This window comes from Oculina patagonica, chromosome 4, assembly GCF_052425735.1.
Source record: "Oculina patagonica isolate OP01 chromosome 4, crgOcupat, whole genome shotgun sequence".
Taxonomy (NCBI): Eukaryota; Metazoa; Cnidaria; class Anthozoa; order Scleractinia; family Oculinidae; genus Oculina; species Oculina patagonica.
This window is the reverse complement of record NC_135761.1, coordinates 13,402,023-13,413,833: the sequence shown is the minus strand read 5'-3', so window position 1 is coordinate 13,413,833 and position 11,811 is coordinate 13,402,023. Positions and strand designations below refer to the sequence as shown.

Genomic DNA, 11,811 nt, shown 5'->3' with positions numbered 1-11,811 from the left:
TGGTAAACAACCTCGATGCACATTCTTAGAAATTAAACTTCACTTACGAAGCAATCAACAGAGATTTATTACAAGGCTGCTTGTAATGAGCGTTTCTAAAGAATACGACAACAAGCTTGCCAAAAACGTACGTCTTAAGGAGGCTCGATTTACTTTTTTTTAGCCGAAGGGTGGTTGTTTTGAAAATGAAACTTATCTAGGAAGCCAATGTTTGATTTTTGCCAAAATACACCATAATGATCAAATATGACCAAATTTTAATTTTTTATCCGTCACTTTGTCACAAAGGTTACCATAGCAACGATTGACGTTTTCTTTTGTTCTTAAACAAGCTTGATTTTCTTGAAATCTAGATTGACTCTTGGTGTTCATTTTTTGATATGTTAAAGTATAGTAGATTGACTACCTTTTCATAATGGTGTAACATTATGGTGTAACAAAACTGATTAACGAATGACAAAAATAAACTTTTGCACATTCTACAAACCAAATCTCATACAAAAGTATTCGATATATTTACTTACTACTAATATAATGTCATTACAAAAGCTGTTCAGTACAGGATCTATTACTAATGCCTGGAAAAATGCATTTCAGTTCATTACTTTTCAATCCCAATAACGATCCCGATAACTGAGGAGAATGTGCTGCCTTTGTAATTACATCTGAAAATGGTTAGACATTCTAGTCTTCTCGGATAAGGACGATAAACCGTAGGACCCGTCTCCTGTACTCTTTTCGAATAGTGTGTGGGTTCTTAAAAGAACCCACACACTATTCGAAAAGAGTATGGCACGAAGTTCCCGGTGTTGTGGTCTGGCCTTTGAGACGTGAAAAAGTAGGTGTTCAGCGCATTTGAACATATACACATGAAAAATGCGCTATATAAATTCATTATCATTATCATTATCCTTAACGCTAAGAGATTACGTACTCTCAATGTTTCAATTGTAAGAGCCATTGTGCAAAAGTCAAAATGTATATAAAATAACTCTTTTCCTATTATAGGGCTCTATATAAACTCGTATTATAGAATATCTCTTTGTGAACTTCAATAAGTCACCCTACATTCCCAGCTACCTACAATTATCTATACTCATTTCACATTTACTTAATTTTACTTTATTCTTGTCTGTTTTGTAAATTTAAATTAATTAAGGGTGCCAATAAAGTTGTTGTTGTTGTTGTTGTGGACTATGAACCCGAATATTCAATCGCTCATAGACAAGACTGTGCTCTAAGAAAAATTACAAGGAGCCCAAAGGTTCCAAACTATGAGATCCAAGGTGCCCAGCATAAAGCTTATATGAAAGGAATAAGATTATCTGGTCGCCCAAAGACAAAAGTAAAGCCCCATTTACACGACAGAGAATTTCTGGCACGGCTCGGGTAAAAATGGTACGCGTACAGAAAAAAATGGTTCGGCACGGATAAATTTTGCCGTATAAACGACTTTGCCTCACCTGTGCCGAACCAAAATTTTACGCGTGCTCGGACCTAGTCGCGAGGTAGTCCGAGCACGAATAAAATTGGTACGCGTTTCTGAAAATCTAACTCGGCTCGAACAAAATGTGTAGTGTAAACGATTAGCCGTGCTAAACTAACTCCTTTTTTTATGAAACTTCGTTCAATAAATTTGCAAAAAATTCCAATCGATCGACATGGCGGAGTGTTAGACATGTATTTTAAGAAAAAAAGTTGTAAGAAAATCTCATGAACATTCATGAAAGAACTAGCGTGACTTTCAGCAGTCTTCTTTGGTCGCTTTCTCCTGAGTTCGTGATCGTTAGTGTCCAGAGTCGAAAGCTGAAATTCTGCCTTGGAAGAACATGATGTAAGGAGTTGATACAAATATGCGAGGAGAATAAAATAATAATACAAATAAATAATCGTCGTCGTTAATAGAGGAGGTACAAGCCATCACTGCTGCCATTTTCTAGTCTTCTGGGAACAAGGCGAAAAGATGCGCGACTCGTATGTGAAGTTTAAATGAAATAGCGGCATGCGAACTAAGGCAGAATCGCGTTCGCTGGCCAAGGTTTTGAGCCTTTTACTCGCACCAAAACATTATTTAGCGCAGTTTAGCACGGTAGAAAAAAGTACGTGTAAACAGGGTATCAGTGCTATTTTTTTTGGTACGGGTACCAATTTTATCCGAGCCGTGCCAAACGTTTTCTGCAGTGTAAATGGGGCTTTAGTCGCCTGAGGCACCCGGGCGCCCTTAGAGAACAGCCCTGATAGAAAACGAGGACGAGTCCATAAGCTACAATTTCATGTATTTTTAAGCCAAAAATCACGAATATTCTTTATGTCCTCAGCAGGAGCTCCTGGTCCTCAGCGAATCGAAAAAAAAAAATGAAAGATCCAACCAGGTTGGTGGATTTCCAACATAACACATTGCGTATCTAGTTCTATAGTAACAACAGATAACGTTACTCAAAAACTGTACAGTATATTATTGACGTCTAGGAAAATATAATTCAGTATTTTGCTTACCAATCCTAATACTCTCAAATTCTGAGTCTCAATCTTTATCGCAAATTTCATTGTTGTACAAAAACTATTGTATAAAAATCGTAATGTATGAAAAGAAAACGTCTTTTCACAGTATTACTACAAAACTCTATAAAATTCTCTTTGAGTACTTCAATAAGGCACTCCACTCTCGTAACTACTAAAGTACTATTTTTGTGTAATACAAGATGAAAAAGGCCCTTTTTATCAGGAACAAATTGTGCTTTAACGTTTCAAGTCTGCCTTATTTCGAAAACTCATATTACGGATTTTTGGATTAGTCCTCCGTACAATAAGTGAAAGAAGAAATGAATGGTCTCCCCGAGAGATGTGAAGAGCATAAAATTTCTTGCACAGGGTCCCGAGGAGTTCAGAGCTCCATGGCTCCGAGCCCCAAAGAGCCAGTTTCCTGGCTCCGCAGCTAACGGTAGTCGGGCTCCAAGCAGCAAAATGATTAGGGATCCAGGCTCCGCAGCGTAAATCAGGGCTCCTGGGCTCGATCAACACCCCCACCCCGGCAACCTCCCCCTTTGAGACCCCGGTACAGTTCGAAGAACGATTCAGTTACGTCGTCTATATCTACAATTAGAACATACACATATTTTATTCTATTTTTTTTGATAACAACCTTAAGGGTCCAGCTATTTTGAAAAAAAGCATTACCGTTATGTGAATTGGTGAGGAAACTAATTCCCTAAAACTAACACGTACTTTGAACACGATAATGTAACTATGACATGACATTAGATTGGTTCTTCAAGTTCCTCAATAATCTCTTCCATATTTGGTCTCGCCCCAGGCTCTGTTTGCACACATCTCCGCACCAGGGCTCGAAGCAGGCGGTTTTCTACCATTGCAATTTGTTGATCACGCCTTTCAGGATCGGGCAGTTCCCGGATGCACATTTCACAGAGAAGAACACCAAAACTGTACACATCGACCTAGAGAAAACAAACATTTCAAGAAAGTTACAATATCACACTGGAGATATTTACTTCCAACAGGCTAGCGTTTTAAGTTTGCTTTTGCAACAACAACAGTAACGGATAAACACAGTGACCTCCATTTGCTATTGCTATTGCTATTGCCATTTAAACTATTTTCCTCACTTTATCCGATAACTATACAGTGTGCACCTTTCCTAGATTCATCCTATTGGTCAGTGAAAAAATTCCTGATATCTAAAAAAATAAGTCAAATGAGATTTCGATAACTGAGAGAGCTTTTTTCAGCGAGAAGATTAAACGTGGTATTTCTTTACGTTTCTCCTCAAAAAATTATTTTCCTGCATTGTCACATGTATTCCTCGGAAAACGCAGTGTTTGCTATACGGAACAGATTATATATGTCTGTGTAAGAATCCGTGCATATTTTTGCGCCAAATGGAGGTTAATGTTTATATCTTCTATTCTAGTACAAGTCTTACTCATCATCATCATCATCATCATTTTTTTTACCCTTTTTTATCATTTGAGTCATCGAGCGGATATTTCATTTTGTTGCTACTGTGTGCACATAACCGAACTGAAACATGGCAAACTTATGGAATGTCTTAAAATAGGCAATAGCTAACCTTGACTGTTTGATTTGAAGTGAGTGCTTCAGGTGCGATGTAAATCATAGCTCCAGGGGCAACTGTCATGGTCTGTTGCATGAAATTAGCAGTGCCATAATCTGACACTTTGCCTCGCCATTGGTCACCCTGTCGCCATAGCAACACATTAGCACTGCTTATATCGCGGTGAATGATTGGAGATGGTGTTTTTTTGTGAAGATAGCTTAACGCTCGTGCCACATCAAGAGAAATAACTAAGACTTCTGTTGCGGCGAGAGGTCGCTGCTCTAGCAATACTCGCAAACTTGATTCCATAAGCTCTGTTAGAAACAAAGGACTTCCCTCATCGTTCGTCGCTCCAATAAACTGCAGCAAACATGGATGGCGGCATCTTGAAGCAATGTCCATTTCTCGTTCAAACAAAATCCGGTTGTGAGGAGATAGAATCAACTCATGGATTTGCTTCACAGCTACAACACAGCCGCAATACTTGCCCTGTACAACACTTCCCCAGCCTCCCCTACCAAGGAATTTGTCTGTCAGCTGAATTTGATCACGTGAAATGACCCAGTCAGGGGTCTGTTGACGCTGACGTTCAGTCAGTGCTTGCCGAACTGTTGACAATGTTATCTCCATTTCATTTAAATCCTGGTGTTTTGCTCTCAGCTCTTCTTCTAGTGTTACAACTTGTTGTTGTAAATGAGCTGATTCCTGTTCTTGATCTATTAAATGTCTTTGTGAGTTTGTCAACTGTTGTTCCAGCTCCCTTAGTTGTCGCTGTAAGTTCTCCTTCTGTTCGTCTTTCTCTCTCATTTCTTGTTCCATTCTTGCTCCCTGTTGTTCCAGCTCCCTTAGTTGTCTTTGTAAAGTTTCTCCGTGTTCATCACTCTCTCTGAGCTGCTGTTCTTTCTCCCTCAGCTGCTCATGCAAGCGGGCCTCTTGCAAATCCTTTTCACCCAGTTGAACTTGAAAATCTGTTAACTGCTGTACCTTTTCCCTCGATAGTCTTTCTGAGTTTTCTATTTCAAGGTTTTTCTCTCTCAGTTCTTGTTCCATTCTTGTCACTTGCTGTCCCATTCTTGTCACTCGCTGTACCATTCTTGTCACCTGCTGTTCCATCGCCCTTAACTGTCTTTGTAAGTTTTCTTCTTGTTGACATTTCTCCCTCACCTGCCCATGCAACTTAGCTGCTTGTAACTCTTTTTCTTGCAACTGTCTTTGAACATTTGTCAAATGCTGCTCCATTTCACTCAATCGTCGTTGTGAGTTTTCGTTTAGATCCTTCTCTCTATACACTGTTAACAAAATATTTGAATTTCGCAACGTTAAAATAGGTTTACATTCTGGTCCGGATCATCTCAAAGAAACGCACCCTGTCCACCAGTCCTCTCTTAGCAATTCGTGTAACCACGTTTCTTAAGACAGATACAGTGTTAAGATGTTGCGAAAAAGAATTAATTTGACTACGATTTTTAATCAATGATATGTATTGTTATACCTGGGTCATTAGTTGCAAGCGACCTTGGAAAAGCATTCCACACCTTAAGTCGGAATTTTTTGTTTAAAACGCCAATTTTCTTTAATTTTGATTAAAGGCGTTTTAAGGACATTGTTCAAAGCCGAAAGATGTGTTAGACAAGAAAAACCGTTGTCACCGTATCTCTTCAGTTCATTATAACATTGGAAACTTAAATTTGTTCGAGCAAGATGCCAGTCACGTCTGAGTTTTTGTCAAGCTCCGGTTTTTATTTTTTTAATGTCGCGCCAGGTGGAAGGAGTTGTACGTGGAAAAACATGTGCGTTTCTCCAACTTAAAAAGCAAACCAGTTGAGGGTGTTTGTAATACATACCACTGCTGCTTCCATGTTTATCCATAACATTTTCATAGTCATCCTTCTCAAAGTGGACATAATCAGGATATGACATCTTTCTTGTAGTATCTTGACTTCTAAATTCCGCATTGGAGAAACCTGGCCACTTTGTGATTGGTCCATTGTCTTTAATGCTACTGTTGGGAGGGGTGCTTCTGAAGTGATCACCTTCAAATATTTAATAATGTGGTGTTCAGTACCTTGTGAAATTAGTGCCCAACAGCGCCTTTCGTTTAATGATCACGCACTCTATCCAGGTATTAATGCCATAATAACGTTTAATGTAACCAACCTTGAATGTTAGAAAAATATAAAATATCAACCGTAAAGATAATAAAAATCAACGCTAAATTAAATAACTTACACCACCGCAAGCGCAAATGTAGCAAATATCAACGTTCGATATAATATCGTCCGACGATCATCTGAAGTCTTTCGAAGTTTACGGAGCAAGACCCAATACAACGAAGTTTTCCAAAAATACAAGGAAGAAAATCGTGAAGAATGCCGACGTATTACCACTAGGATTGTTGGAGCTTAATCCGCCGATTTTTGAGCATTTCTATTTGGTAGTAAAGCGTGTGTTGTTTCTGTTCACCTTGTTCGATTAGCTTTCGTGGATTTCCACTCAGGTGGTAAAAAAGTAATTGCGAATCCGGTCATTTGAGATTACTATTGAACGAAACGCAACGAGTGAAAGTCAGAAGGTCATGTATCTACTAAAGTATACAACAATGCGAAGACTGGGAAGTCTCTATACCAATATCTACCAGACTTGGATACCTTTCAAGAAACACGTGTTTTGTAGTGAAAAGGCTTTGTCTGCTTAGCTGGACGAAGACTTAGGAAATACAATTTACCTTGTGCACAACTTGCATCACTCGCTTGTGCGTCGGAAACAAGGCGGGAATCTGGTCGGCAGTGTTCCAGTAAAGTAAAGAAACCTTTTCCTGCAGGGCAGGTGAAGTACCTCTCTCCACCAAATATCCCATTTGAGCCCGAAGCCAGCTCATTTTCCTATAAAGTAAGTAACATTATTTTATCTTGAAACTGTAAGTGGGTGGATGAGTGAGTGAGCACAAGGCTTTTTGTTGCAGATTGAAAGTGGATGGTTAGAAGTACTCAAATTAGTAGCTTAAAGGAAACCAATGGTAATGAAAACTGGTAAGTGTTTCCGTAAAAATAGACGCTACAAAAATATACACTACCGTACTGAACCATGCGTACTGTAAAAACTCAGCATGGAAATTGAGTAAAATCATCGACATTTACAGCCCTTTTTATGCTTCAGGAACAAGGTAATGGGTTCATAAAGTTATGGCACAACTCGACCTTCAGTTCTATTCATCAAGTTAGTACCTGAGATGAATAAAGTTTCTGTTTTTCAAGTTCCATGTAATATTAATATTTTTACATTCGCTTTCTCTGCCTGTTTTTATTTCAACTTTCCTTCAAAATGCACAAAATGCTGTCTCAGAAAGCCTAAATTTGTAAAATTTCCTTGGCTAGGATAACCCTGGACACCCATATAAGCTCATGCCTGTAGCACTCTGCTCTACGAGACCAGAGAACAGGCCTGTTTTTACACCTGGTTCCTGCCTCTTTCTCTTTGTGCTATTTCTATTGCAAAAAATAATGCAATGTTAAAAGAATTTCTACCAGTTCCCACCAACTTGGGAATATCACTTACTCCCCTCTCTTCTCCAGCCTCCCACAGAGTTCCCGCACCTTTTATTCTCAAGTTCCGTCCTCTCATTATCATCATCGTCATCATCATTTATTCTTACCAATTCCAGACCTGCAATCAGCTTATCCTTAAGCTGTGGAAGATTTCCAAGCCAGCGAATGACGCCATACCTGGGAAAGCCTTCTGCCATAGGTACCTCCACCATGGAACCCACTTCTAAACCGTGAGGAATGTCAACTGCCATTTGATTACTCTCAATACCTGCAGGGCAAATTATGAAATTAAGGCAATATTTTAAAAATAACAGTTTTCTTATTTTTTTTTAACAAAATACGGCTGCACCACCACCGCAGTTTAACCGAGGACTCTTGTAAGACCTTCGGAAAAGAATCCAAATTCTTTCATAGATTGCCAAATATATGGCCTTTGATGCTCCATTAATAGCAGCTGCTGATGAATTTGAAGATTTCTAAATTGCACTTGCAGTGAATAATAGAGTATGATAAAGTAAGTAGGAAGATTTAAAACTCTGATTCACAATGTAAACGTTTTGTGCAAAAATGTTTTTTATACCTTATTAACAACAATATTAATTAAATAGTAATTGAAATAACAATGAGGTCTTTTTGTGTTTATTGCCCCCGCAAGGTTCCAGCCCTGAGGCCGGAACCCGAGGAGACACCTTAGAAGTCCCCACGTAGGTAAATAAAATGAGTGCATTCAGTGAATGGTACCGGAAAAAATCTCGATTTTGGTCAAAGCGGCTCGCAAAGGATTGCCCAAATGCTCGCAAAGGATTGCCCTAATGCCGGCAAAGGATTGCCAGGACACTCGTTAAGGAGCAACGGAAGTCAGTGCACAATAAAAAAGAAAGCCTAATTGTGTAGTCCATCGGCATCAATAATTTAAGGCGGAAAAAAGACACTACTAATCTTAGACTATTGCTGTATAACAAATTATGAAAAGGCGGCGGCAGCTTTATAGTGAGAACTATTACTAGTTAACAGGTGATTTATTGCCCCGCAGGGTTCCGACCCAGAGGCCGGACCCGAGGAGGTACCTTAGAAGTCCTCGCGTAGATAGGTTAAATGTGTGCATTCAGTGAATGGTACCGGAAAAAAATCTCGATTTTAGTCAAAGCGGCTCGCAAAGGATTGCCCAAATGCTCGCAAAGGATCGCCCTAATGCTCGCAAAGGATTGCCGGAACGCTCAAAAATGAGCAACGAAAGTCAGTGCCGCAAAGGATAAAAATAAACGCACTGTGATCAAAGGAAACACCTGTTGCTCGAAGAAATGGCTGATACGTGTACCTCAAATTGGAATGATACCGAAAATGACGTGGAAAGCACAACAGGCGTATCATTAAGGGACGAAGAGTTTTCAGGGACTGAACGTCGTGAAAACAAGTGGAAATCGTTTGCATCTTACGATGAGTAATAAACAAAAGCGTGAACTTTGTCATACAATGCAAGGTAATACGTGTTTCGCTAACAAACTTTCAGTATATTTGATCCAAAGAGTCGGTTGAATAAGGATCAAAAATTGTTTCTCGAATCTTTGAATGTGCCATATTTTGTTACTCATGGAATTGTTAGGCTTTTTGGCCTGGAAATTATTGTAAGTTCATCTTGAATGTTATAAGCACGGAAATAAGCTTGCGTGTTGTCACCACGAATTATGTGTTATGTTATGTGTTATTTCCGCTAGGTAATATATTTGATTTGAACTTGTGAATATTTTTAGGACGCAACGGTGTGACACAACAAGAAATTCCGCAGCAAACAATGTCGTGACGTACATGGCACAGTAAAAGAGAAACGTAAATGTGTAGTCCTTCGGCATAAATAAGTAAAGGCGACAAAAAGACTCCACTAATTTTGGATTATTGCTGTAAAAGAAATTATATAGAGGCGGGGGCAGCTTAGTGAGAGCTATTACTAGTAGAATAGAAAGAGTGTTTTAATACTTGGACCTTTTTTAATTAATGCTCACAACAATACAATACAAACAAAGAATAAAAATTCACAAGGGTAATTGTATACATGAAATGAAAAGAAACACGCTTTACAAAACTCTGCACTGCTTAGCAAAAAAAATAAATAAATAAATAAATAAAATAATAAGCACAGAGGCGATTTAACAGGAAAAAAGGTAGAAATCTATATGGTGGCAAAAAAATACAGGCCTGTTGGTGACATTTTCAAGGCAAGTGGGGCTAGAAAATGGAATGCCAGAGGATGCAAGGGTTTTCGTTGGATATTTAACCTTCTTAAATGAAATTGTTCAAAAGTTCCCATATCTTCGGAGTACTGGTTTTTGATATCTGTTCTGTTTCATATGCAAGTTTAAGATATCGTCGGAAACCGTCTATGTGTAGGATAGTTTCTTTGGTATGGCAAAGCCAAATATAATGTCTTGCAAGAAGGCAACAGAAATTGATTTGATATTGAGAAGAATCTGATGTTAAACCCATAGCAACAGTACACTTCAATGAATTATTGTTTGGAATGATTTTGCACTGCGTCAGCTGAGTTGTCATATCGGTCCAGAAGGATTCCGTTTTATGGCATTTCCAGAAAATGTGAAGTAGTTTTTCTGGTGCCTCACGGCAGAAGGAGCACTTAGAGTCATCTTTAATTCCTATTTTAAATAAGAAATCATTTGTTGATATTCTTTGGTGCAAAAATATAAATTGAAACTCTTTCAGTCTGGTGCTTTTTGTGCATTTCGAAGCTAGCTGGTACGTCTCTTGCCATTTAATGTCTTCAGAATTCGTGATTTTACAATCAGTCATCCATTTTTGCTGGCTTTGGGTTGGAGCAAGTGATTTTTCGGCAACGAGTTTGGAATATGTAAGTCGGGTTGCACTTTGTGTTGTCATTAACTTATTAGAGAAGTTTTCGTGTTCGGGACTATTGTTTACAAAATTACATTTGTGCGTGTTCCAGGTAGACTTGATTGCAGATACCAGGCCGTAATATCGTAAAGGACACGCATTGATATTGTATTTAGTTCTTAGTTCATCTAAAGACAGGAAGTTGTTTAAGTCATCTTTCAAATGTTTCACTTTTTTGATGCCCTTGTTAAACCATTCTTTGTAGAAAATAGGACGGTTATCAATTCTAATTAGCGAGTTATACCATAGGCATTGATCAAGAAATTGTTTCTCAGAGCTTATGTTGTTTTCAAAATTTGCTTCTGACCAGATTGTCAAAACCTCTTTTATAAAGCTGTTTGAAGCTTTTGCAGTGCTGGTCGTATCTTTCTTGTTGAGGCTTTCTTGCTGATGTGTTCAGCTCGCAGCAAACGATCAAATCTGTTTCCTTTTTCAGCAAAGGCAACAGATGATACATTCAGTCCCGACTCTGCCTCTTTTCGATACAAACAGAAAGCCGCTCTGGCGTTTAAACTGAAATAAAATAAAGTTTAAATAAACACACCGTTCTTGTCCCCGATATTCTATTCCTTGATGATAGTATAACAAGGATGGTTTACATAATTAAAAGCATCGCTACCGGACACTAAATTACTCATACTTGACAAAGAAGAGCAAATTGAAATTGTCAGCCATCACTTCGTTTCTTTGGGTCTGCACTAGAACGTGAAACACTTTTTTACGGAGCCATGCGCATGTGCGCAGGGTTGTAGCTAGGAAAATAAAAAAGTTGATAAAACAGCTCACGACTTATTTGTTTAAAACAGTTCAAGACACAAACACGATTCTACAGGTTTTTTGAATGACTCCTGCAAAACATTTTTCTCCCCTACGAGTGTAGATGACTACCACCATTTTGCGTAACAATTTACCTTGTGCACAACTTGCATCTCTCGCTTGTGCGTCGGACACAAGGCGGGAATCTGGTCGGCAGTGTTCCAGAAAAGTAAAGAAACCTCTTCCTGGAGGGCAAGTGAAGTATCTGTCTCCATTAAATATCCCATCTGAGCAATAAGCCTGTTCCACTTCCTATAAAGTAAGTAACATTGTTTAGTCTGGAAACTGAAAGTGGGTGGGTGTGTGAGTGAGCAGATGGGTTATTGTTGCAGTTGGAAAGCGGATGGTTAAAGTACTCAAAAACGGTAATGAAAATTGGTAAGTGTTTTCCGTAAAAATAGACACTACTGTACTTAACCGCAAATTTTCATGTTTTTCATGTCTTTTTTTTGCTTTCGCTGCCTGGTTTCA

General features: G+C 38.7%; 1 protein-coding gene across 1 annotated transcript in view; it reads right to left on the bottom strand.

Annotated features, from left to right (window-relative positions):
* Window positions 1-477: 477 nt before the first annotated feature.
* The window catches only part of LOC144648159 (uncharacterized), a 33,834-nt gene continuing 22,500 nt past the window's right edge, over window positions 478-11,811 (bottom strand). The window contains exons 11-16 of the mRNA XM_078507786.1: window positions 11,436-11,592; window positions 7,728-7,888; window positions 6,801-6,957; window positions 5,920-6,108; window positions 4,088-5,364; window positions 478-3,455 (exon numbers count right to left, since the gene is read on the bottom strand). Of these exons, the coding sequence (XP_078363912.1) occupies window positions 3,258-3,455; window positions 4,088-5,364; window positions 5,920-6,108; window positions 6,801-6,957; window positions 7,728-7,888; window positions 11,436-11,592 (2,139 nt within the window). The 3' untranslated portion in view covers window positions 478-3,257. The remainder of the gene's footprint in view (window positions 3,456-4,087; window positions 5,365-5,919; window positions 6,109-6,800; window positions 6,958-7,727; window positions 7,889-11,435; window positions 11,593-11,811) is intronic.